Source organism: Pararge aegeria, chromosome 11 (genome assembly GCF_905163445.1).
Source record: "Pararge aegeria chromosome 11, ilParAegt1.1, whole genome shotgun sequence".
Classification (NCBI taxonomy): domain Eukaryota; kingdom Metazoa; phylum Arthropoda; class Insecta; order Lepidoptera; family Nymphalidae; genus Pararge; species Pararge aegeria.
In genome coordinates this window covers 2784029-2811926 of record NC_053190.1, presented here as the reverse complement: position 1 = coordinate 2811926, position 27898 = coordinate 2784029, and the positions used below count along the sequence as shown (strand labels likewise).

General features: G+C 36.1%; 2 protein-coding genes across 2 annotated transcripts; one reads left to right on the top strand and one right to left on the bottom strand.

The window, feature by feature from the left end:
- Nucleotides 1-4582: 4582 nt before the first annotated feature.
- On the bottom strand, nt 4583-9619 carry LOC120627751. Its single transcript, XM_039895779.1, has 4 exons — nt 9307-9619; nt 7378-7549; nt 6364-6495; nt 4583-5204 (listed from the first exon to the last, which is right to left on the bottom strand). Exons 1-4 carry the CDS (start codon nt 9417-9419, stop codon nt 4974-4976), a joined length of 648 nt encoding a protein of 215 aa, XP_039751713.1. The 5' UTR covers nt 9420-9619; the 3' UTR covers nt 4583-4973.
- A 993-nt stretch (nt 9620-10612) lies between these two features.
- LOC120627565 (poly(ADP-ribose) glycohydrolase-like) lies at nt 10613-24834 on the top strand. Its single transcript, XM_039895569.1, has 12 exons — nt 10613-10720; nt 12082-12359; nt 14401-14559; nt 15255-15364; nt 15498-15641; nt 16472-16554; nt 17735-17897; nt 18887-19017; nt 19543-19730; nt 20906-21146; nt 22740-22888; nt 23931-24834. Exons 1-12 carry the CDS (start codon nt 10663-10665, stop codon nt 24735-24737), a joined length of 2511 nt encoding a protein of 836 aa, XP_039751503.1. The 5' UTR covers nt 10613-10662; the 3' UTR covers nt 24738-24834.
- Nucleotides 24835-27898: the final 3064 nt, after the last annotated feature.

Sequence of the window (27898 nt, the reverse complement as noted above, 5' to 3'; positions counted from 1 at the left end):
AAATGCTACATCTTCTGCAAATGTTTGATATCTCTACAATAACTTCTACAAATCTCTGAGTCACCGCAAAAGTCCCTGAGATCACAGAGGTCGGTCTTTGTTGGTAAAAAAGTGTCTTGCTGTCGCAATCGGAATCATACCTTTAAGATGTTTACACACTGAAGTAACGAATATTGAGGCATATTGCGCAGAAGGTAATTTTAAGAGGTTGGTTTCAATGTTTTAATTCTTGAGCTGAAATGTTGCTCTCCGTCCAAACCGCTTTCTGTGTTGACTTTTCGGGAAAATACCATATGCCGTTTTCCATTAACGAACGAACTGTATGATTGTTATATATGTGCCCACCTTCTCTGTAATATTTCTTATATACGTCTATCTTTGCCAAAAGTTGCATATGGCAGACAAAGTGGAGTCGCTGTTTCATGCCGAAGTTTAACTGGTCCTTAGGCGTAGCAACATTTACTGGGAAAATGATTTAGGTATATGTTTGAAATAAAGCAAATACTTAATTTGTGGCCATTTGGCACATAACTTATTGAACATGAATAAAAATGTTGTAACAAACCAAATAGTATTTAGGATCATTTAATATCCGTTTACTCTTTAAAAGTAGTAAAGACAGTTTCAGAGACTGTAAATTGTTCAGCTTTATTTAGTCGCCTTTTGACTCTTCGAAGATACTAAAGATAGTCTAGACATGCTATCTGCGACGTACCGATAACTTGAATTGTTTGGACACCTATGCTTTCACGCCTCCGTGGTTTATGAAAAGTCATACCGATTAACATCGTTCTTATCCGTAAAATCCATATTGGATAAGCGACCTGTCCTCAAGGGATTTTTTATTAAGTTAATGGTGAAATATTTGGAAATTGTAATACTTAAGTGTGGAAACACATTCAGACAATTATTAAACTTGGCATAACGCGGAATAGTTACGCAGTGTTTTCGGACATTTTAACTGATGGCACCATTAAAAAGACTGCTTAACAATTCCGACGTTACGCTACGTTTATTAATAAGACCTTAAAAAAATGTCGGATTATTGAAATAAGAACTGTGTGGTGTTTATTGTTCACAAAGTGTTGAGAGTTATGATTTTACTTAGAACTTACAAAATGTATGGCAACGTGGTCTTAACAATATATGTTTATATAATAGAAATAATGTGAAATTGTTAAGTTTACATTTAAAGTGCGTATTTGCTAGAACTGCAAGCCAACCAAACGGGAGGTCTGATTCTCTATGGTTTAGGAACGTAACGAAGATGTCTGTTTATTGAAGAAAAAAAAACATGAAAAATAATAAAAATGTGATTCGTATATTTCATTTACATTTTTTTTTTGTAAAACGACATCTCATGATTGTTTTACATGTATTATTGGCTGCTGAACTCTCTTGAATTTTCGTCAGACATTGCACAACTAGTAGAACCATCATCCATCCACTGTATCATTGAACTTATAACCCAAAACCATCAGTGTTGCGTGCCTACCTATGGAACCTGGAAACATGAGATGATGATACGAAACCAGTAACCCACCCGTAGCGTCCAATGCGGTAGGTAGCTCTGATTACACGCATCAGTGGGCGTGTCGCGCGAATAAGATCATGAATTAGCAGTGGCGTGCATAGAGCGTATGCACAGGGTATGAAGATGATATAAAATGAAGGAAATCTCCAGTAAAAACTTCAGGGTTGGCTTTTTCATAACTACTACTTTTTAAGTAGGAGTTTTTTTTCTTAAATAAAGATATTTTTGACTTTGACTTATGCACGCCACTGTGAATTAGAGTCCGACGGAAATTCCAATTTTAAAACTAACAAGCTAATCACAACTATTTCTCCCTCGTTACATATTCAAAATTAACTTTTCATTAGTTTCACCAATCAATCTCCTACGTGCCTTCTCCATCTAAAACACATTGGCAATGTGCCCAGTTGGCACAGACAAAAACCATAAACAAGAATTGAATTGAAAAGAAACTTTACTCACGACTTCAATTCTAAATTATCACGATTGTTTAAGTCTTGTTAAAGATCTTACAGGATAGATCTTTATTCTTCTTGCCGTTTTTGTCAAACTTGTTTGGTTTCGGCATATTTTTAAGGCCTGCCCGACGACAACCGTTTTTATGAGGTGGTTGAGATATTAATAATTCATCGAATGTTGGTGGACCACAAAATGTTTTTGTGACGGAAATTTGACAGCTCGCTTTCTGCAGCAATCTGTTCTTTTTAACGTCACAAAGACAAGAGAATTAGAAGTGGTGAGTATTTAATAGAGAATCAGGATCCTCGGGGTTTACTACCATGATTTGAAGCAGTATTATTTCATGATTGTAGTTATATATTACCTTGACGAAGCTAAACTAAGGATTATAATTCGGAAAGAGCGTCTACATTATTAAAATTATACTGCTTTAAGCAATGGTAGTAAGCTCCATGATTGTAGTGGCCGGCACCAAAGTTGAAACTAAGTAAGGTATGTTAGTGAAGTATGTGTACGCCAAATAGACAAAACGCCGGCGGCCTATAAATTAATTTTGCTATGTCGGCGGCTCAGATTTACTGTCTATTAGGGATTGTCTACACCTATACGAATGAACCGCAACCGAGAATTATGGCTAATCGTTTAAATAGCTTGATAAAGGGTCTTACATTATTTTTAATATATTATCGAACCTTAATTTTTTATATCCATATGACATATTGATGAATGAACAAAAATCCATGTATTGATAATTAATTTTTGCGTGGCTATTCTGGACATAATGCTTGGTCGTTACTGGTTCACGTGTTATTCGCCAGTAGGCCTAAGAACCTCGCAGAGATAATCATTTCTACCCAATTTCTCGCCTTATCTCGTACGAACATGACGAAAAAATGGTAAACTATTGGTCCCTGTGTTATGCGCCATTCCAGCAGTAGTTTTATGAGACATGACTAGAAAATCATCCCATTATCTCGTCTTGTCTCATAAAAATAAGACGAGGAAATAGTAGACAATTATCTCGTGGCGCGCTTCTCAGCCTTACTCTTAAAGATGAAGTAAAGATAGAACCAAATCAATGGAACATTACATGCTAATTACAATTCGATAAGGTCGATATTCAACTGCCCTTTTTTATTTACTTTCGTGCCGGATACTACACATCTGTCTGTTGTTATATTGAGGTACCTCAAGAATGTTCTTAAAGCTTCCATCGCAAATGGTGCTCTTAACTAGCCTAATAAAGTACTAAAAAAAATACTTGTTTCTTTGTAAAAGTAATTAAACGCACACAAGTAAACTGATTAATCCACTCAGCATATTATATGCAGGGTGCGAGCTATAGCCCTGACACTGATAAACGTTTTAAAACGGTTGTATAGTTACGCAATAGGCATGATGACATATTTTGAAAAACTGCCCTACGATGTTCGGAAGTATCTACTATATCCAATTAATTACTTATTTTTGTCGAATTATTTCCCGCGAAAGTGCTCGCCGGGTGTTGTTTGTTATTATGTGTCATTGTAACGCCGCCATACGGAAAGTAACGCCGATAGCAAGAGAACCGAGAAGCTAGGCGTTGCGCAAGATGCTGGAGGTAACGCATTGCTTCGAGCAGCATCGCGCGTAACGCGGCCTAAAGATAAATAAATAATAAATAAATATACTACGACAATACACACATCGCCATCTAGCCCCAAAGTAAGCGTAGCTTGTGTTATGGATACTAAGATGACTGATGAATATTTTTATGAATAATATAAATAAATACTTAGAGTATACATATAAATACAGAGACGCTGAAAAATATTCATGTCCATCACACAAACATTTTCCTGTCATGGGAATCGAACCCACGGCCTTGGACACAGATAGCAGGGTCGCTGCCCATTGCGCCAATCGGCTGTCCAATAAATTCATATCTTGTTCCCTATATGCTATTAGATTAGTATATAGTATTATATATGCAATTGGGTTTAAAGACATTTGTTCTCAAAAGAAACAGTTTCAGTTTATGAGATATTAAAATCAAAGAAGTGGTAATATATTATCAAGTTAGTGTGGTACAAAACTAGCAGCTTAAACTAATATCAGCTTTTAGTAGTAAAATTAAATAAAAGGTGGCGCGTTTATAAAAACTTTAAACAATGTTTTTTTTTTAATGATTTAAAAATTTCTCGCAAAAAATCTCTTTGGATAGACTAATGTATAGTAGTTTCTGTTAGTTTTTGTATGTTAGTGTATTGGAGACAAGTTAAAGTAAATGTTGTTGGCTTCATATTAAGGTGGAAACATACTTGGATAGGTTTAGGCGCTCGCATCAAAAAGTGCAAAACAAGCTCCTCATGTGTTAAAGGTACAGATGAAATCACTGGTCTAATGTCCTTTCACAAGAGAAGCCAAGCTGAACATACAGGTTTATGATCGCAGTAGACGGTAGTAGTGGCACAAAGGATGCTGCTGCCCGCTTTCTGTTATATTCTCTTAGTCTCCTCATTACATCAACTTTGTTATAACTGCCTGAACAATTTCATGTTAAAAGGTATTCATTTTTGGAATTCATATATTGAAAGAAAACTTTTTAAATCAACAATACTATTTAATATCTATTTACAACAAAACTATCTTAAATGCTAAATAAATAAGAAATCGCCAGAGAGGTTGTGTAAGTTAAATGCGGAAACGCAACGCACTAATGAAGCATCGCCTTTATTTGCAGTTGAACCGGTGTTGAAACTGTATTGAGTGAACGAAGGTCTTTGAACAGCAATACAATCAGTGGCGTGCACTGAGTTTCTTACCAGGGTATGCATAAAGCAGGAAAATTGGCATAAAATGCCAAAATCCCCCTCATATACGAGTTATATATCAATTTTAGGGTAGGCAGTGCTTTTGTGCATGTATGAAGTGCACGCCACTAAATACAATCAATAATTTTTTGGTAAGAGTCAAGAACAACGTGGCTTAATATAATATCTTATAATAGTTCATCGTCTAGTTTCCGTTCCATTTCAGCCAATTTATTTCTTAGCTTAATATTATGCCTCATTTCAAAATAAGTGACTACAGCCGATGCAGCCAATTGTAATATAGCGATATACGCTAGGGTACCGGTGAAGGACTTCGTGTGGCCGCGCAAAAACTTGAACATCTCTTTCGGTCCTGCGCCTAAGTGGGGCACCCTGTATGTTGAGTATCTGTTGGCGAACTGGAAAAAAACAATATAAAGTTATAATAATAAGAACGTAACTTAACTTTATTATAACAAGCTTCGGCTTGGTTGTTGGATCAAGGGTCGGATACAGAAAGCAGTAGTCCTTGTAACGGCGCGTATAGTGACGAGGTTCCTCACTCTGGAGTCCTGACTGCCGGTTGCTTGGGCATTCAAAAGCCCCGCAAGCGGAGGGTGGATGTTTTTTCTTACACATTTATAAAAGTGCTTTTTTAAGCTTTAAGAATTCCAAAAAAAAAAATTAAAATCATTAAATAATAGAAAATAATAAAACTAAAGCTCTATTAATTCCATCTAAAATAAAAAAAATCTATCCTTACAAAATACTTGGTTAGTGTGATTTTCAATTAATTCTTAAGATAGTGTTAGTATTTTAGTTATGTTAAATGGATCCCATAGAATGGCTGAAAGCCCCTCTTTATCTTTTCACACTTTGTTTTGGGCTCTCATCCACTCCGTCCCAGCGATGTGGATTATATCATCAGCCCATCTTTTCTTAGATTTGCCCACATTCCTTTTACAAATTCAAATTCAAGATTTCTTTATTCATGTAGGCCTACCACAGGCACTTCTGAAGCGTTCATACATACATGTTTACATAATTGTAAGGGGATGGTGATAACTTCGTTCGCCAACTAAAGCCTAAAGCTACGCTACAGTCTTGCAAGCCAATATTAAGTTAAGATTCAGGGCTTCGGCTCCTTTTCTGGGGCACCGAGTTCCATCCACGCACTTCTAACACCGTAATGTGCGTTTTTAATTCGATCAATTTAAATAAAACTTGCTAAGCTAAAAAATATCGCGAGGAAAACCTAACTTCGACAACCTTTGTCACATTGTCACAATAATTACTTTAATTATAATGATATGGTGTAATAAGACTATACTCCGCGAAAAGCAGAATCTGTATGGTGTAATTTATAATTTCTTCAATCCTTATACACACCAATCAGATCTTCGGCAATGTACCCTCTACGCACGTTTCGCTCCGAAACCCGAGCATCCTCAGGAGAGGTTAACTTTACAGTTATTCATTGTCTCCTGAGGATATAGCAAATGAAGCTTAATTTTCATAATATATCATGGATTTCCGCAAAGTAACGCCTGCTTCTATCCTATATGTAATAAGGCTTACCATTAGTGCTGAGGTCGGGGCCAATACCATAGGATAAGCAATGCCAAAGGCAAGTTGCAAAGCTGCTGATTTCACCTCATGACAGATGGGACACGTTTCGTGCTTCATGAGTAGCATGTTTGTTGTGATAGCCTGAAACAGTGTTTTTTATTAATTCCACCAAAAGTTAGTGCAAAAACTAAGACGGCAGTGGGCTAAAGACGTGTCTTTGTTGATGGGCTGGTAACTAGTCGCAGCCGAAGCTTCCAATTCCAGACCAGAGAAAACTCGCACATCGTAAACGTAATCGATAAAAAAAGCTTGAATGTAAATTATTGCTCAAACCAGGTTGCTCTTCTAATAATTTTAAATGACATCGTGAGATGGTGATAACAAAAAAAACAGTTAAGTTTGTTGTGGGCTTCTTCTTAGACCAGGGCGCGTTTGGAACCCTCGTAGCTTTAGTTTTAAGTTTACGAATGTGGTTATCGCCATCATCTCACTACCGTGTAATTCTTATGTACGCATAAAAAGTGCCACCTATGGGCCTACTTGAATAAATATACTATTGTTTTTAATAGTGTAAAACTCCCTGCGGAAGAGCTTATCCAGGGAGTACTACCGCAATTTCCTGCCGTTAAGCAGTAATTGCTACAAATTCCTACCTTGCTATGTTCTAAGGGCTTGTGGTCCTAAGGGCGTGGTTGCCGGTGCAATTACGGGCATATGAAGCTTAACACCTACGGCTCAGGTTAACGGACACATTGCGGCAATTGGTAGGACATATTTTTACATTGCCTGCAAAATGTTGCTCTGTTTATAATCTTAAGTTTTACACTAAAATCAGGTGAAGCAGGTTCTTGGTCCGTCAGGGTAATAATTACTCGAGAAAAAAAGAACCCCCAACCTCTGACTTATTTAGTCCAACGCTCACCACTTTGCCAGGGGAGGTCGCCAAATCGCGGTTAGCGGGCAACAACCAGTAAAACATAAATAAAACAAAACGAAAGTTGATCTTTTACTAAAAGGACTTACTTGTTTGTGAAACAACAAAGTTAGGATACCCGGCATAACAACAATAGGGACAGCTGATGCTAAGTATCCGTAAGTGCCCAATTTCAATCTCCATCTATAATGCTTGTTGATTAGAAGGCCAGTCAAAGAACTGACCGCACCCAATGCCACTGCACCATAGCGTAATGCCCATCTGATAACAAGGTGGAAATTAGAACGTTTAGGCTGTAGTCTAACACACTGGTCCAGTGTGGATTGGTGGACGTCACACGCCATTGCAGTGTCCTTCTCTGTTTAAGCAAGTGATATTATTTGCATAAAACACTCTTAACTTTAAGTTAGAGAGGTCTGCCTCCCGAAACTGACGCCTAGGTCCTAACCACTGCTTCATTGTTTCTTTTATAGTAGACCGTTATTTAATACTTATTATTTTCTATACAAAATAGTTAAACTGTTTTAACACATATTTTGAAGTCATTCCCAGCTTATTTAAGTACCACATTTGAGCATATTCATGGTCTCAAGAGACAAGAGTCTGGACTTCCACACTACACCATTGCAGACTCATCATCATCATTATCAACACATTAATGGCCCAAGAACGGTACAGGTCTACTCTCAGAATGAGAATAGTTTAGGTTAGAGTCCACTAATGCAGGCGCTATAGAGCGCAGGCAAAGTGGGGATTGGTAGACTTCACATGCCTACGAGAATTTTGTGGAGTTTTCAGCCATTCAACGTTTTCCTATGCTGTTAATGCAATTGATATTTTAATTGTTTAATTTGAAAACGCACATAGCTCCAAAAAGTTAGGGGTGCTTGTGAACCAACTTGTTTCCCTTAAGGGGAGTTGAAGCAACCACTAAACTATCATTGCTTCTAAATTGTTTATTGTTTATTATTATTAGTTACACAAAACAGATAATAACTAAAAGTAGATCTAAATATAAGAAATAACAAGTTTTGTTCAAAGCTACAACCCAAAGTATGTGTACACAACTTTGAATTAAATTAAACAGAAAGTAGATGGAAACAAAAAAGAAAGACTTAAAAAATAATTTATATATGATTTCCCTAAAGATTACATGGAATAGTGCTTATTTTTAAAAATATTTATCCTTTTGTTTAAAATGTCAATATTACGATTACTTTATACTAAATCATTATAAAGGTGGCACATGCAAACGATGGGATTGTAAAAGGAAGTATTGTTCTTGTAGACACTTAGGACAAAGGGTTTAAAATATTTTAATCTGGTAATAACGCGAGTATTTATAGTAATGAGCGAGAGTAAGACAGAAGAATCAATTCGGGAGTTAATGGGCTTAAATGAGAAGATCAAATGAAAGTATTTTCAACTAAATTGCATGCTTTGCATCCCAAAGTGTACATGCAGGTTGGCAGGGTTTGCTAATTTATTTTTCAATAACTACAGTTCAAATATGGATAAAGTCCCAGTTCTATTATGAGGGTTGTGTGGTCAATTAGTACCAAACTATAATCTGATTAGAAATTATTATGGTGGAATACCAGGATACAATAGGGTTAAGAAGCTATTCTGTTATATATTCCTTAATAGGTGGCTGTGATAGGCCTAAATGGATAAATCATTTATAAATTTAAATTTTTGCATGTGAGTTGTGCATGTTCGTGTTTGTTACATCATAGGAATAATTTGACTGATCCTCTATTTTACGCAAATACCTACTAAATATTTATATGATTTTGATTGTAATCTAATTATGTAGTTATCTAACTATCATGAGCTATATATACTATCCTATATAACAAATTCATATTATAATATAAATATTATTTAACGATATCTAAAATAGGTTATAAGTTTATAGGTTATGATTTCTCGATCCATCATACAATAATCTGCGAAACTTTTTGAATTTGCGAAAGTTCAAAAAGAAAAATATAATGATATATTAAAATGTCATTTACATGTCTGAGGGAGACTCCCATTGGTTCACAATTTCCCAAATATAACCGGTAGCTTCAATTTCATTCAAAACAACTGCATCTTTGGGTATTTCCGAAGATTTCCTAAGAGCCATCACAAATAGTTCAATGCTCAATGCTCAATCAAATGTTCGATACTCATTTAAAGTTAATACAACACACCACGAATTATTATATTTACACAATGGTAAAATTATATGGTATTTTTTAATGTCAATTGTATTTATTTATTATTTTCATTTTTCCGAAGATCTTTGATACCTATAGAGTTTTGCCCATAGATTGGATTGACTGGTCTGTGAATTGTGAGTGACGATTGTACTATGGAGGGTAGAGGTAAGGAGGATCATCTGTGTATATGAAAGTGTCGTCAAAATGTATTAAATTAGGATGGCGCCACATCAAGGTAACTCTTAAAAGAAGCGCCAAATATAAATATTGTTAGAGTAGGCTTGAAAAATAAACAAGGAAGTAAGGTTATATATTTACCACAATATTTTGTACAACGTAAGTTGTTGAAATTCTCAATAATTAACTACTTTAGTCGATAATGACATTAAATTTTTTAACTCGGCATACTTCAATTCATCTACGATTGCTACATTCATACCATACCCTGTGCATCCACCAGCGCCATTGTGGAGGATTTTTTTTGTGAACTGTTATTTAGCGCATACAACTGGACACTTTTTCAACTTTTCTCCCATATAAGATGACTCTCCTTACCTCTACCCTCCATAGATTGTACCTACCTTTTTTTACAGCTGATCACCACAGACAAATGACAATACCTAAAAGAGAGTAAAGGATCTTTGAATTGTTTTCTAATATATTTCTCTAATGCCTGATCCAGACGTGGGTCTGGGAACGCAAAGGCGGGAATTAGCTGCAAAACTCAATGTAGAGCCGACTCGCTTATTTCGCTTATTTTCCGCACTTCGCGTCGCGGTTGAGTATCGTTCCCCAGTCTACTCCACGATTCCACAATCGTTATGTACGCGGATTAACGCGCGAATGTAAAGCCGATTCACGTATTCTTGCAGTTCGTGTTTTGTTTGCGCCTTGTTCCAAATAATTTTCGGTTTTGCTCCGCCACCACAAAGGATTTGCCGTAGAGCGCGAGTTCGTCCTTTAGGATGGATCATACACACAATGGTTAAGCAATGCAACCATTATCAAAGGTATCATATTGTCTCTGTCTATCTGTGAATGCAACCACAGACTCATAGAGTAGTCATGAAATATTTTAGGTACCTAGTTTATATAATATCTGTGGCTAGTGTTGACTTTTAATTTTAATGAAAATCTGTAAAATTTAACTCGTTTTTGTTATTTCACATGTTTAAAATTAGTAATTTTATTACTACTATTCTTCCGAGTCAGTGTTTTTTATCAGGTAATAAATGTTAATGAAAAGTTAATAAAACTTAAATACGCATGTATATAGAAATACCGCGGGAAGCGGTAATTAGCATTTAATTTGTAGTATAAAAAGTATCTGGTGTATCCTTATAGAATACCTATTGTTTGCATCAGAAAACAATAATCTGTAAACATTAGGTAATATTGTTATTTTGGGGCTACGACATCATAATTGCAATTGGATTTGTAGTCATCAATTTAGATAATTGATTAGTTAATCCCTTTTAATTTATGATAAGAATCGACGTAAAATATCAAAAAAACGTGGAATACCTATAAGTAACGAATTTTGTCAACCCAAAACCTTGTCAAAAAAAAAATGGTTTATTCACCTCAATATAGTTTATAATAAAATTAAATTTAGGTGAATAAAACATTTTTTTTACTTCTATAATAAATTTTAGACCAACCTAACCTCAATATATCATACTTGGATACAACTTGATTTGTTACATTGAAGGTACACTGTATTTAAGAGGGTGTTTCGGGTAATCCTACAAGCAAATACATACTGCCCAGGAAGTAATTCTTCTAAGGAAAAATTACCATTATTGTGGTGTTGTAACACACCACAATCATGTTAATTTTTCCTATCTGTCTCTGTTAACAATTTCTTCATTATTTATTATGTAGGTTTAAAAATTAACAAAAACTTTGAATTTTATTTAATTTTATTTATTGAAGACTAGCTGTTGCCCGCGACTTTGTCTGCATTTGTTTTTGTTTTTCGAAAGACATGTGGCATTCAATTTAGGTGTAATTCTAGTGATATTTTTAAGTTGTGTATTCTTATATAAAAAAAGTAAGTAAGTAATTATTTAAATCGGTTATAATTTGACAGCATTGTGTTGTCCCCTCTCCCAAAAGAACTGAGCTTAATTTCGGGATAAAAAGCATTCTATATTACTTCTAATACCTTCAGGAATATATGTACATAGTTTCATGATGATTGGTTCAGTAGTTTTCGCGTGAAAGCGTTACAAACAAACTTTCATTCACATTTATAATATTTTTAGGGATTATACAGGGATATACTTTTTTGGGCATGCAATGAAAATCAGATGGGAATGTATATATTCCAAGAGGTAGCTGGTAGTGAGCACTAAAAAGAGGAAGCTCTCAATAAATCCAATTGTAATTTTAAATTATGATATAAACTTTCTTCAAATTCTCTGTTTCTGAGTGTTACTGTGATATTTAAAGCTATACAGATAAAAAATAACAGTTTTTGCAATTGTGTCACGAAAATCTACACAGATGGCAAAACATCTTGACATCTTTTTTATCTCCTAAAATTGGCTTCCATGAAAATTTAAGCATTTCATTTTTTTTTAGGTAAAATCTTCAAGAGTATCATATCATGTTCAACAATGGCCGTTGACAATGACTGGAAAGGGGTCCCTATGTCCCATATCATAGGGTCCCAATCCCCCTGGGGGGCTCCAGAGTTCCCACTTGTCCAGCCGGGGTTTAACCATGCAGTTCTGTACCATATACCAGGTAGCGGTACAACGTTGGACCGTCCTCCAAAGCCACAGATTGGTAAGGATAAATGGGACCAAGAGCATGTGAGGATGCCTTTCTCTAAAGAGAGCCTTTATCCAGTTCCAAATGTAAGTATATGTGTCATATCATCGTCATCCTCAACTGAATTAGTATACTAAACCTGGGCATCCATTTTTTCTCATAAATGTGGTTATAGGTCTATAGTTCCTTCTTGTCTCTTTCTTAGACCAGTAGACTAAATAAACTATAAAATAAACTGGAAAGTTGCCATCCAATAACCTGTTAAGCTTATGTTTTGCATTCTGAATCTTATGTTTTCAACTGAGTTCATTTCAACTCTGTTGGCAGACACAATTATGTAATTAATGAAAATGGTTTAGGCATTAATTGCTGGCAACTTTCCAAAATTTGATGTCAACTGAGATACAGAATAGCCCTGCAGGGTGAGTTTGGAACTCTTGTATCTTTAGTAAGTTATTTTAAATTTCTGAATGGTATTTACCGTACCAGAGACAACTGCACCGGTTGTAGAGAGTCGCGCGGGAGGCGTTTGTCGAGCACGTTCCATGTGCGCTCGTTGACAAGAGAGAAACTGGCACCTGTATCTACTTGCATACGAACGCGCACGTCTGCTATTATAACCTCCACTTCGTAGGGAGGGACCCGTGCTGTACTCCGTATGCTATATATACCGTTTAAATGATCATCTTCCTCTGTTAAGTTGATGTCTCTCTTGTTATTCGTCTTATTTTTCTTTATACAAATTTTTTCAATGTGACCGCGTTTCTTGCAATATCGGCAAATCGCGTTTAAAAATCGGCACTCCCCGGGATGCCGGCTTCCACATCGATAGCACATGCGCGACGGCGTTGGTTGCACTGCGTTAACGTCCATCGGCTCGCCAGCTTCTGGAGCGGGCGTAGCTGCGTCGGCGGTCGCGCCGCTGCTGGTGCTGGCGGTGGCGTGAATCATGCGCACGTCGCGCCCCGCGCTCTCGGATGCCAACATAGCATCCACCACGTCTTGATATCTTAAGTTGTGCTTTTTCAAAAGATCGTATTGTAATCTACTATCACTCATCCCGCACACGAGTTTGTCGCGCAACATTCTTTCTAAATCGGTAAAGTTACATTTCGAACTAAGTTTTCTCACATCAGCTATAAAGTCCGATACAGACTCACTACGTTTTTGATCGCGTTTGTAAAACTTAAACGACATCGATATTTCGTTAGGCTTCGGGCTATAGTGTTTACCGAGAAGAGTTTCTATTTCCGCAAAAGTTACTTCAGTAGCCTTTCTCGGCGTAATTAAAGCAAGTAAAGTGTCGTACACCCGCGAACCACAAACTGTAAAAAAGTTAGCGCGTTTAACATTATCTACAATGACGCCATTCGCCTCGAAACAAAACTTCAATCGATCTATATAACTGTCCCAATTTGACGAGTCCGGGTTGTATTCTTCAAATCTTATTGCTTTTTTATCCATTTTGTATAATCTTCTCCACACGTCGCCACTAATATGTTTAGGAACATAAATAAAACTAGAGAGTTTGCAATAACAATATGTATTAGCTAGGTAGTTTGACTCGAACTGACTTTGTCATACAATATTTCAACATACCCACTTAATTCACTTTATTAAACAACAAAGTAAAAAAGTACCACATAAGTTCTTCTTGACGGCCGATTGGCGCAGTTTGCAGCGATCCTGCTTTCTGAGTCCAAGGCCGTGGGTTCGATTCCCACAACTGGAAAATGTTCGTGTGATGAGCATGAATGTTTTTCAGTGTCTGGGTGTTTATATGTATATTCTAAGTATTTACGTATATTATTTATAAAAAATATTCAACAGTCATCGTAGTACCCATAACACAAGCTACGCTTACTTTGGGGCTAGATGGCGATGTGTGCATTATCGTAATATATTTATTTATTTATTTAAATGTATACACTTGACTGTATATAACACTATGTAATAATGATTATTTCAAAAATTCATAGGGCATGGGAATAATCTACAAATCTTACATGCAGTATTCTTCAAACCTTCCCACTAGTCCGAATCTGAAACATTTAGACCTAAAATTAAAGTTCACAGCGCACGCGGTTCGCCTGTGAGTTTCTGCCTATAGTTGCCTGTTCTGTACAGGGTGCTGGTAAAAGTGACCTGAGGAGTCGATGGGAGATGATACAGGATGCTCTCAATAAGCCCATAAGGAATACTGAAGAGCTTGCGGACACAATACTCACTTACAACACACAATTCAAGGACAGATGGGGATTCCGCTCTTTGCATAAGTTGTTTGAGGTAATTATAATTTTATATTGACTAGAACAAAAGCGGATCAAATTTCGATTGCCGGCACGCATCAATGACTTTTTTGAGTTATGGGTGTTTTTAAATTTACCCAATTAAATATTAATAAATAAGTATATTACGACAATAAACACATCGCCATCTAGCCCCAAAGTAAGCGTAGCTTCTGTTATGGGTGCTAAGATGACTGATGAATATCTGAATGAATAATATACATAAATATGTACTGATACTATGCAGATAAACACCCAGACACTGAAAAACAATCCTTTTTATCACACAGTTGTTTTATGAATTATTATTCAAATATACATAAATATTTATAAAATACAAATAAACACCCAGACACTGAAAAACGATCCTTTTTATCACACAAACATTTTCCAGTTGTGGGAATCGAACCCACGGCCTTGGACTTAGAAAGCAGGGTCGCTGCACACTGCGCCAATCGGCCGTCAATCGTACTAATCCGCATTTGCGCAGGGTGTACAGCCTAAACCCTTCTCATTCTGAGAGGAGAGCTATGCTTTGTAGTTGGTGGGTAATAGATTGATGATAGAGATGTTTTCTAAAATTGACTAGAAGTTACCTGTATGTTGATGTTCCTAAAGAGGCTGAAAGATCTAATTTAAATAAAGACTAAAATAGTCTAATTTTTTATAACTTTAAATTGTTTTTATTTGTAGTTGTTGGATGAAGACGAATCGCAATATTTCTTTGATGTCACTTTGCCTGAAATAGCTAAACTTGCTCTGGCTCTGCCAAAGTTGGTGCAATCACCTATACCTCTGTTGAAGTAAGTAAAAAAACTATAAAGAAAGTAGCCATTTTTTTTTTATGTTCAGTTATTTAACTTCGAAATTCAAACACACAGCAAATGAAACTGCCCGCTATTTTCAAACGGGTAATCAACTTTTTTTTTTTTGCAGACAACATAAAAATCGCTCTGTGTCACTGTCGCAGCAACAGATATCATCGCTGTTGGCGAACGCGTTCTTCTGCACCTACCCCAGAAGAAATACGCATAAGAAAGATGCAGAGTATTCCTCATATCCTTTCATCAATTTTAATGCGTATGTATTTTTTAGTTTAACCATTAATAGTAGGAAATTCAGTAGGTGGGGCCCCAACGAGGTGGACAGATGACATCAGGCGACTCGCTGGGAGCCGCTGGAGGCAAGCGGCCGAGGGCCGTGCATTGTGGAACTCCCTACAAAAGACCTCCAGCAGATGTCCAGCAGTGGACGTCAATTGGTTAATATGATGATGATGAGTAGGAAATTTTGAGTCATCATCATCACATCAACCTATTGCCGTCCACATCCTCCGAAACGGAGGCCGATGATTTAACCACTAGGCTATCGCCGTTTTCATATGCTCATACAAATAGCAAAGTATATAGCAATACTTTGCAATACACAATTTAGTTTTTGTTGTGTTTTGTTGTTTATGTTGTTGTTTATTGTTATTAGGTACACAAAACAGGTAATAACTAAAAGTAGATCTAAATATAAGTAATAACAAGTTTTGTTCTAAGCTACAATCCAAAGTATGTGTACACAACTTTGAATTAAATTAAACAGATAGTAAAGATAAAATTAAAGTTGAAACAAAAAAGAAACACTTTCAATATTATGATTACTTGATACTGATTCATTGTAAAGGCGGCACATGCGAACGATGTGATTGTAAAAGGAAGTTTTGTTCTTGTAGACACTTAGGGCAAATGGTTTAAAATATTTTAATCTGGTATCAACGCGAGTATTTATAGTAATGAGCGAGAACAAGACGGAAGAATCAATTTGGGAGTTAATGAGTTTAAATAAGAAGATCAAATGAAAGTATTTTCGACGAAATTGCAAGCTTTGCATCACAAAGTGTACAAGCCTTCCTTTTGTTACAGTTTGTACAACTGCAGCCCTTCCGCACACGTATTGGAAAAAATTAAGTGTTTGTGTCACTATTTCAGGCGGGTCTGCCAAAAAGGTAATGAACATTTTTCATTGGTGATGCCAATTCCATTATACGCTCAAAGTCAAATTTTTCTTTATTCAAATAGGCACATAGATGGCACTTTTGATACATTACATGTAAAATTTAACATAGAGGTGAGTTGATGGCGATAACTAAATTCGTTAACTTAAAACTAAAGCTACGAGGGTTCCAAACGCGCCCTGGTCTAAGGAGAAGCCCACAACACACTTAGCCCGTTGTTTTTTTTTGTTATCACCATCTCACATTGTCACTTAAAACTATTTAAAAAGCAACCTGGTTAGAGCAATAATTTACACCCACACATTTTTATCATTGACGTAGTCCTTAATACTATAATAGGACTTATCTATAAGCTTACGTTTAACATAAACTGAACTTTTTCAGAGACATCTCCAAGAAATCAACTGTTTGTTTATTGTAAAATTGCATACAATTTATGTAATCTAAACAAAATCGACATATTCTTTGTGGGACATAATTGAAACCTTATTTCATATTTGTATGTTTAGATTGCTAAGTATTTTCTGAGTAACCAAACCATTTAAGTTTGTCTTTATTTTAAGTATTAAAATTACTAGAGCTTATTGTAAAATAACAGCTCATTCTGGGAATTATTTTATGTTTGCTGCCAATAAGCATTTCTTTGTTCCTTTCTGAAGGATGTGGTTGCAAAGTTAATCTCAACACCCCTTCAACAAGGATTGGCAAATGTTTCATCATCATCATCATATAAACACTTTACCGGGCACGGGCCTCCTCCCACTATGAGAAGGGGTCTTCAGCCAGGGTATGCATAAAGCAGATATATAGCATAAAATAGAAATATTCCCCTGCAATACAAGCTATATAAAATAATTTGGGTATGCAGTGCTTTTGTTCATGTATGAAGTGCATGCCACTGGCTGTAGTCCACCATGCTGGCCCAGTGCGGTGGACTCCAGCCACCTTTGAGAACATTATCAGGCATGCAGGTTTTCTCACGATGTTTTCCTACACTTGAAAGCAAGCTCGCGGGGCTTTTTGACTGTTTTTGGACACAATGCATTGCATGCAATGAAGAGCTGATTTTAAGTTTTACAAGAGTCATCTTCTAATGCCAAATCTCGTAACCTTGAAGTTCCCTAAAGTTGATGCTAATGTAGTGACGCGTGGGCGATACTTTCCAGTACAGTACCGGTGGGGGTAGTCACCTTCAGTCGACGCTCAGTGCCGCCGCGGACACAACCACACTGGCCGAGCAGCGACAAGCTACTGAGCGAGTTGCCGGTGCACGTTGACCCTCAGGACACAATAGAGGACGCGCACGGGTTGATCCAAGTAGACTTCGCTAACAAGTGAGTCCCATAACTACAGGTTCACGTAACTTCAGCCCCCTTCATACAAGATTAAGATTTGCTTGCTCGCAATCGACGACTCGTTTTCGAGTAACAAAACCCTCGAACGTAAGCGTCAAATGTATCTTATTTGTATTTTGTTAAGGTTCAAATTTGCTCACATTTATTGACAATAAACTCGCAAAACATCTAGGGTATTCGGTGGAACGTTTCTAAAATAAGATTCAGCAGTATTTGATTTGCGACTCTATGGTGAGTTTCATTAGGTTCATTTCACTTTGGCGTAATAGGGTTTCGATAGGCGAAAACGACACCTCAGTTGCGAACCAGTAAACGTCGTACTAAGGGTACAGGTTAGTTGACTTGACATGGTGCGAGGGCGAAACTCTCCAGTACAGTGGTTTTAGTCACCTTACTTCATCATTTAGAAGTCATCTGTAACCTTTAAATATCAACGCACCAATATACACTGCGTGTGTGCAGTAAGTGTCGGCGCCCGTCTTTCGGCATGTACCGGTGGCCGCATTCAAAGCTATATATATAGCAAACTATTTGAGCAAATGGCATAGTACATGCCGACTCTTTTTAGTAGCCGACGCCTGTCTTTTGGCATATACTAGTTTGCACACTTGTTATATACTGTTAATGACGACCGATTGGCGCAGTTTGCAGCGACACTGCTTTCTGAGTTCAAGACCTCACTAATGGAAATGTGTGATGAACATGAATGTTTTTCCGTGTCTGGGTGTTTATATATATTTTTAATTTTTAATTTTTTTTTTTACTTTGGTAAAAACAGTCATTTCAAGGAAGTAACTTAATACATATAATATATACTACTACGACAATACACACATCGCCATCAGCTTTAGTTCTCATAACAAAAGCTACGCTTACTTCTTTGGGGCTAGATGACAATGTGTGTATTGTCATCTAACCCCAAAGTATATTTCCTTATTTATTTATTTAATGATAGATATATTTTTCAGATATCTAGGCGGTGGTGTGTTGGGCAATGGCAGCGTACAAGAGGAGATCAGATTCGTGATATGCCCGGAACTCTTAATATCAATGCTCTTCACAGAATACATGAGACCAAATGAAGCGTTGATAATGATAGGTGAGATTGCGATGGATTAAACTATTATTAGTTGACGTAACGTAACGTAAATTATAATTAGTTGACGTAACGTAATCTACTATTAAAACATTTTTTTTATTATTCCTCTACAAGTTAGCCCTTGACTGCAATCTCACCGCGGGCTAACCTGTTAGGGAGTATGGTAGTCGTAACCCTAATCAGTTTGTACGCGACATCCCACTGGAACACTTAATCGCTTAGCGTAGCGTCCTTGTCGGTAGGGTGGTAACTAGCCACGGCCAAAGCCTCCCAACAGACCATATAATTCAGAAATTATAAGTTCCCAATTTGCCCCTGCCGGGAATCGTATCCGGTGTCTCCTACTTAAATTCACAGCGCTCACCGTTGAGTCAAGGAGGTCTCAAATTTTAGGTAGGAAAGGATGAACGAAAATCAAATTTTTTTTTTATAAGTATTTTTTTCCAATAAACATTTTTATCTGCCATTCAATACAAATAAACCCTGACCCACCGCGTCGCATCACCCTACCATTTAATTTTTCAGGTTGCGAGCAATTCAGCACATACACGGGGTATGGGCATAGTTTCCAATGGCTCGGGGACTATACAGACGATTGTCCGTACGACTCATCGGGAAGGCGACGCTGTGCCGTACTAGCCATAGACGCTTTGCCCTTCCATAGCCAACTGCAAGAACATCGCAAAGAGGCCGTCGACAGAGAGCTCAATAAGGTAAAAGTACATTATGAAACAATTATTATCATCATTACAATAAAAAAATAATGAATGAATTAATTAATTAATTAATAAATGAATGAATGAATAATAAATAAATATATATACTACGGCAATACACAAATCGCCATCTCGCCCCAAAGTATGGGTAGCTTGTGTTATGGGTACTGAGATGACTGATGAATATTTTAATAAATAGTATACATAAATACCTAGAAAATACATATAAACACCCAGACACTGAGAACCATTCATGCTCATCACACAAACATTTTTCCAGTTGTGGGAATCGAACGGGTTAAGGCAGTAGTCCACCACGTTGGACCAGTGGTGATTGGTGGACTCCACACTGCGCAGTTTGTAGTCCCCGAGACAGAAAGCGGTGATAGCCCGGGTAGGAACTCGACTTCACTTTCGGGGTGCCGAGTTGAATTCTAATTAAGTACCTCTTACTTTACTAACTTATGTGCGTTTTAAGCAGTTAAAATGTCACTTGTTTCAATGGTGAAGGACAACATCGTGAGGAAAACTTCATGCCTGAGAGTTCTCCATAAATTTCTCAAAGGCGTGTGGAGTCCACCAATCTGCACTCTGCCAGCGCGGTGGACACGTGGTAGCCTAATCCCACTGACATACTGAGGGGATACCCGTGTCATGTTTCCTTCATTTTATTCAGTCAAGGAATTTTTAGTGCACATAAATATTTGACTAGATATACCTTATTACTTATACTGACATTATACTTGATATTTTGCTTCTTAATTTACCTCAATATTTTGATCTGAACGACAAAATATGCGTGAAACACAAAATGATCGGGCGGATTTTGACTTCATCCCTCAGACATCGTGTGGGCAATTTTTTAGGTACCGTGCAATATGAACACCTTTAGATTTGACTCAATTTATTCGAACACTGAATTTAACTAATATCGTAATAACTAAGAGTAAGAGAAACGTAGGACAGTTCCGTGACGTCTTTCTGCGTTGCGTCCCATCTAATTAATGAGCGCAATCTAGTTAGTAGACCACGTTACGACTCCGTCGAAACGCGCCAAAACTGTTGATGCATGCTGGCCGATAGATGGCGCGTTTGCGTTTCATTAAGTGTTCGTATTCATTGCGACATATAAGTGTTTAGTAACTAGAATTTGAAATTGAATTTTCTTCCAGGCCTGGGTGGGCTTCTCTTTCTTCACACCAGATGACCCCGGCTTAAACTACCCCGGGGTGGCCACGGGGAATTGGGGCTGCGGGGCCTTCGGGGGGACCGCGGCCCTAAAGTCTCTCATACAGATGATGGCACTAACTCAAGCAGGCCGACCCATGGCGTACTACACGTTTGGGGACGTCAAACTGAGAGACGACATCATGCGGGTGTACAATACGCTGGCGAGGCACAACGTTACTGTCGGTGAGTTATCGAGAAAAAAGAAAACAAAATTTGTTTTAACTGTACTGTTTGCTTTTTGTTAAATTTTTGTTCATAATTTTTCTATATGTACACCACATAATGGTGTACAATAAAAGTGTATTAATTTATTCATTCATTCAAGAACTGTGGAATGCACTCCCAATAAGCATGCGATAGTCAAGGTCACTAGACACATGCAAACATGCTCTTAAAGCCCATTATCTTGAGCTATGAAGACGAAATTCGGTGATTTATACTCACTCGTATATAAATATATATCGTATGTTATAGTATAAATTGGTTTACACCCGGCTAAGTTTGTTGTGGGCTTCTTCTTAGACCAGGGCGCGTTTGGAATCCTCGTAGCTTTAGTTTTAAGTTAACGATTGTAGTTATCGCCATCACTACTCACTGCTATGTACACATTTTGTATATATATAATCAACGCATCAAAAGTGCCATCTATGAGCCTATTTGAATAAAGAAATATTTGACTTTGACTTTATTATTTTTGATATTTATTAATACCTATGATATGTATTAGTGTGTAAATATTCGTAAGTATGTATGTAATAATAATACACCCCGCCAATCGGTTTTTCTTGGATTTCCTAATCCTAAGGTTGCCTGGAAGAGATCGCTACTAAGCGATAAGGCCGCCTTTTGTATCCTTCTTTCTAAGTTTCCTCTTTTTGTGCCCATGTTTTTTTTTGTTGTGATAAAATAAATAAAAAATACAAGTTGTCGCAGGGCCCACTTTGAGCCTCGCCACCTATATAGTACCCGAAGAAGGGTACCCAAAAAACTTAAACTCATGTTTCTTATTTGTATTTTTTATTTTTATAATTTGATGTTTAATATTTTACTTGGGATTAATTGGCTTATTTATTTATTTATTTTATTTTACAAGTTATCTATTCGACGGCAGATTGGTGCAGTGGGCAGCGGCCCTGCTTTCTGAGTCAAAGGCCGTAGATTCGATTCCCACAACTGAAAAATGTTTGTGTGATGAACAGGAATGTTTTTCAGTGTCTGGGTGTTTATAAGTATTTATGTATATTATTCATAAAAAAATATTCATCAGTCATCTAAGTCCCCATAACACAAACTACGCTTACTTTGGGGCTAGATGGCGATGTATTGTCATAATATATTTATTTATTATTTATTTATTTATATGACTGCAATCTCAGCTGGTGTGAAGTGATGATGCAGTCTAAGATGGTAGCGGGCTCACCTGTCACGGAGTAAGGTAGTCATACCACTAATCGGTTTCTACGCGACATCGCACCGGAACACTAAGTCGCTTAGCGGCACGTCTTTGTCGGTAGGGTGGTAACTAGCCACGGCCATTGTGTGGTACCCCAGAGATGAAAAGAGGAGGAAGGGACCGCAATACAAAAGGTGGAAAGACGAAACACACGCATTATAAATATAACTAGCTTTTGCTCGCGGCTTCGCTCACGTTAAGTTCAATTATTGATTTGGTCAATTTTAAATACAATGGTTTCAAGTCTTGCTACAGGATATTAATAGCATATTACTACTTTTTAAAAACAGGTTTAGCTTAAAAATGCATATGTTTCTTTTCAGGTGGCCTGTACGGACTGATATTGGAATTCTTTAAAACTGACGTATTGAAGTCTAGTGTTTATAAATATTTGGAGAAAGTTTTGGATTGCAAAGATTCCTCGAGCCTCAGCCAACCGTCGAAAAGTAAACGGCCCGAATCTATTGATCTTGTGAGTAAGCCGATTAAGCAAAACTGGTGTTTGATAATGTCGTGTGGTGACGGCAGAACGGAGTTGTACAGTACCTCAAACTGTACTGCAGTGTTAAAGCCATTAAACAGCTGTGTTCAAGAGGGTACCTACCTTAATTCGAGGATACGTTTTGGAAATTTTAATAAGTAAAATAGTTACTTGTTACTATATAATATATAATGTTACTGTGATCACAAGCTATGGAATTTTATTCGAAATAAACGTTATTATTATTATGTTATGTGACATGTTTTTTATATAAATAAATTATTTGAAGCCATTGTTTAGAAATGTCTATAATAAAATAACATAACTTTTTATCTAATTAAATAATTTTAACCTATTGTTTAGTAATGTCTATATTAAAGTAACATAACAATACTTATTGTAACTGCGATTATATACAGACAATTTAAAACAATTAGTGCGTTCCGATAACAGGTTTTGCTATTTTTAATATGGTGCGCCACAACAGGAGTATCGATTATGAATTGACGTAATTACAAAGATATGATTTCTTCTCGACGAAAAAAATATAAAACTATATAAACCACCATTACTTTGCCTTTTACATTTTGATTTCCCCACTTGCATTTATCAATTTGGGGATGGATAAAAATGAATAAATAAGGCTTTTGTTTTGTCAAAAAGAAATTAACCAGAATAATTACATATTATTTCACTAAAAACCTATTTAATGTATTTATTTCAATGGAATAGCAAGAATCGTTGTTAATGTATTTTTCTGTAATAAAAACTTCTTTACCAATGGTATTTATTTGTCCATGCATGTGATTGAGTTTTTTTTTTAGTAATAAGTGACGGACCAAGCAAATGTTCCACAACAGGAGTATCGATTATGAAATAACGTAACTACAAAGATATGATTTCTTCTCGACGAAAAAAATATAAAACTATATAAACCACCATTACTTTGCCTTTTACATTTTGATTTCCCCACTTGCATTTATCAGTTTGGGGATGGATAAAAATAAATAAATAAGGCTTTTGTTTGTTTCAGAATGCTGAAACGGAGCAGTACGAAATACTTCCTACAGTGGACCTGGCTCAAGATGCATCACCGGACCTGTTCGATGAAGATGATTCACAATTCATAACACCTGCGAAACTTAAAGTTAGCGTGAACAATGAAAATAGCCAAAAATACATTGAAGGCGACAAAATGGCCGTGACAGAACCCAAAACGCCGACTAGTTCCAAAAAAATAAACGACACTGATCATAATATATCTGCCAATACCAAGAAAACGGATCACAAAGCATTTGACAGTTCGCACAAAATGGCGGACCAAAGAATGTCAACGAGTCCAGTTCAAAAGGCAGAAAATGACAAATCAGTGAATCACACTTCCCGGTTATTCGACGAAATGGAGAAATTAGATGAAAAAAGTGGCAAATTGAATCAAAAAATTCCAATAAGTTCTATTTTCGGTCAGAAATCCAAAAAGATAAGACCGATAGAAAACATAAAGACATCTGATCCAACGCCAATATCGTTTGGTGCTATGGATGCGTTAGATGAAAGTCCGCATAATTCTTTATCTCGGAACACAAGTAAACACACAGAAAAGGGGGAACACAGCAAAACATCTAACTTGACTTCAAGGCTGTTTGATGAAATGGAGAAATTAGATGAAGATAGTGGAAAATTGAACTTAAAAAGTCCGCAGAAATCTTATTTCGGACAAAAAAGTAAACAAGAGTCCGCAATGGACGTCGACGATAACATACTGTCTGAGGTATCGCCTGACGTCAAAAAGAAATTAACCAGAAAAATAACATATTACTTCTCTAAAAAACCTATTTAATGTATTTATTTCAATGGAATAGCAAGAATCGTTGTTAATGTATTTTTCTGTAATAAAAACTTCTTTACCAATGGTATTTATTTGTCCATGCATGTAATTGAGATTTTTTTTTAAATTTGTTTTATAGTACACATATATTAATATATATTTATTTATTATACCCTACCTCAATGTATATACCTAATTGTATCTTGGTACCTATAATATATAAATATAAGGAAAAAAAGGAAAAAAAATAAAAGAAAAAATAAAAAAAGGTAGTCATAAAAGGAAGTCTCCTAGTCCTATGTTAATCTATATGAGAAGTCATTCATGGTCTCCACGATACAGGCTACCTAGTGTGAAAACCACTAGCTATTGATTTTTGTAATCTTTTTGAAAATAAAGATTTTATTTATTATTTTTTTACACAGCCTTGAGGACATTATGGAGAACTCTCACACATGCAGGTTTCATCACGATGTCTTCCCTTCACTATTAAATCGAGTGATACTTTAATTGTTTCAATTAAAAACGCACATAACACAGAAATGTTAACAGGCGTGCCGGGTATCGAACTTAGTCACCAGGAAGGTCGAAGCTTTAACCACTTCGTTATTACTGCTACACAGACCTTGAAAATAAACGTGAAACAACGTCGCAATAGTTTAGTCGCAGTTCAAATGACAGCATGGAAAATACTGCAAAACTATTCCGTTTATTTGCGAGGCACTTTTAATATTGATAACGTAAAACTGATAATATTGTTAGGTCTCTAAAACAGTAACAATACACATGACATACAAGAAGCTGTGCTCATCAAGGCCTAGACTGGTTAAGCCTTATGAGCTTTTAACTACGACGGCAACCACGCCCTTCAGACCGGAACTTTCGCCAAAGGTTGTCTGGGAGAGATTGCTTTAGCGATAATACGAACTTTGCACACCTATACTAGTTTTTTTTTTAATTTTATATATTTATTGTGTTTTTGTGTGTGCAATAAATAATTTAATAATAATAAGGCTTCCGCGAGCAGCTCCTTGCTTGTTACAAGCCGCCCACACTGCTGATTGAACATACAATAAGAGAAAATTATATGAATGGCTTAGCTCCAAAACATTTTACAGCACTAGACTATTTGCGATTTATGGAATAGATTTATCACATTTTTTTATTTATGAGCAGCCTGCCTATTTCCAGTGTACCTAATAGTTTTAATTGCTATTAATAAATGTGACAATTCATCTGACTAAGTGTCATCAAGTTTTTTTGACGTTAATTAATTTGGCGCATGTAACTATTGTGTAACATTGCATGCCAAATTACTGGCAATACACTATCAATCCAAATGTAAAACCTTAATGACGTCAATTTTGCAATAAATGATTATTATTATTATTACACGCTGAAGATACTAAAGTTGACTGGATCTGTGTGTGTGGTGCTGCACACTGTGGTGTCCGCGAACACGTTTGTCCCATAGGCATGTCCTGCCTTACGCCAATTCAACTCGCTTATCCTTTCGGCTTGTTTTGGCTATGTTTTTCTGTGTTCTGAGACTGGCAACACAGCAGCTGTAATCTGTATAGTGCGTAAAGTGGCCATGACTTTGTAGAGTACGTAAGCTCTTGCACCCCTATTAATAAATGTGGTATAACCTTGGAATGGTTATACAGTATGTTATCGTGTTATCATAATTGAAAGGTGCTGTTAAAAGAACCGAAACAGTGCTTAAGTATTTTACGCTACATTTATTAATCAAATCAAATCAAAATACGCTTTATTCTACACCAAAAACAAAGAATTAAAATAAAAAAACACAGAATAAAAAAAGGCGGCCTAATCGCTTAAAAGCGATCTCTATCAGGCAACCTACCAAAGTACATGATGTTAAGAAGAACGATTAGGGTGTGCACAAAAAAATACTTAAAAAATAAACATAAGTATATTATAAATAAATAATAATAAATAAAGTAAATAAACTTACGTACGTATATAAACGTACACATCTAATATTAAAATATATTTATATATAATACAATATATAAAATATATACCTATATGTCATAAAGAAGGGGAAAAAATAAAAGGGACTGTTTAAAAACAAGCTGAAAAAGGTGGAAAAAGTCGAATAAAATAAAAAAGGAATAACAAATAAATATACATACTACTAAATTAATCATCTGGTTAGTGTAAATGTTTCCATTATATACAGCACACATTTTATATAGACTTCCATCTTTAGGTTGTGTAGTTTAACCATGTATGTTAAATAAACTGTTTTATTTTAGGGGACATACCTATATGGATATTTGGAGGAAATTATACCAAAAGGATGACATCGAGATGAGCTTTAAGTATAACTAGTTGGTGACAAATAAAACGCATACCTAATATAATTAAAATTATTTATTAACCTTCCCCATATATCTAGCATACTAAACGTAATAAGTGTATAATAAATAATTGAATAGTAATTTGTTTTGGAATATTTCAACTATGCATATTTACATCATAAAAGGTATTAATTAAATTGCAAAGTAGGAAAATCATTATTGTATTAGTTCCATAAAATGTGGCTGCCACTGAATTTTGCTAGACTAAAACCTGGTTCCTGGTATATTTCCTGTGAAATGTGGAATTACTAGGTTTAGTGATTTCACAATCCTACCTAATCTATGACATAGGTCATTTAGCGTAGGAAGTTAATTGTGGTGTAATATGGGATAATAAATATCACTGTCTACAACTTATACAGTGGGGACGTAGTATGTATAATTTGTTTAGGTTGTTACACAACAATTAGTACCTACTGAGGTGCCAATACCTAGGCATACTACCTAATAGTATAAGCTGAAGAGTTTGTTTAGTTGAACACGCTAATCTCAGGAACTAATTACTGGTTCAAATTGGAAAGTGTTTTTGTGTTCTATAGTCCATTTATGGAGGAAGGCTATAGTCTATATTATAACATCACGCTTCGGTCAATAGGAGTGAAGCATCACTGAAAAATGTTGTGAAAATGGGAAAAAATATTCCATTAGTGGGCTTCAGATGCGTGGAATGCGTTAAACGGTCAAAGATACGCCAAAATAAAGTGTGATGAAATTTATTTATTTATTTCATTATATATACCAACGATACACTGTATTATCATTAATAATTTAATATTATAGTTTATT

Bases quoted from the DNA above. Each gene is read 5' to 3' on its own strand.
- LOC120627751 (XM_039895779.1), bottom strand. From the start codon at position 9,419: ATGGCTCTTAGGAAATCTTCGGAAATACCCAAAGATGCAGTTGTTTTG. The intron at 7,550-9,306 runs GTAAATGACATT...CCTTGTTATCAG, and splicing joins TGGGAGTCTCCCTCAGACAT to ATGGGCATTACGCTATGGTG. The intron at 6,496-7,377 runs GTAAGTCCTTTT...ACACTGTTTCAG, and splicing joins CTTTGTTGTTTCACAAACAA to GCTATCACAACAAACATGCT.
- LOC120627565 (XM_039895569.1), top strand. From the start codon at position 10,663: ATGTTTAAAATTAGTAATTTTATTACTACTATTCTTCCGAGTCAGTGT. The intron at 10,721-12,081 runs GTAATAAATGTT...ATTTTTTTTTAG, and splicing joins GAGTCAGTGTTTTTTATCAG to GTAAAATCTTCAAGAGTATC. The intron at 15,365-15,497 runs GTAAGTAAAAAA...TTTTTTTTGCAG, and splicing joins TCACCTATACCTCTGTTGAA to ACAACATAAAAATCGCTCTG.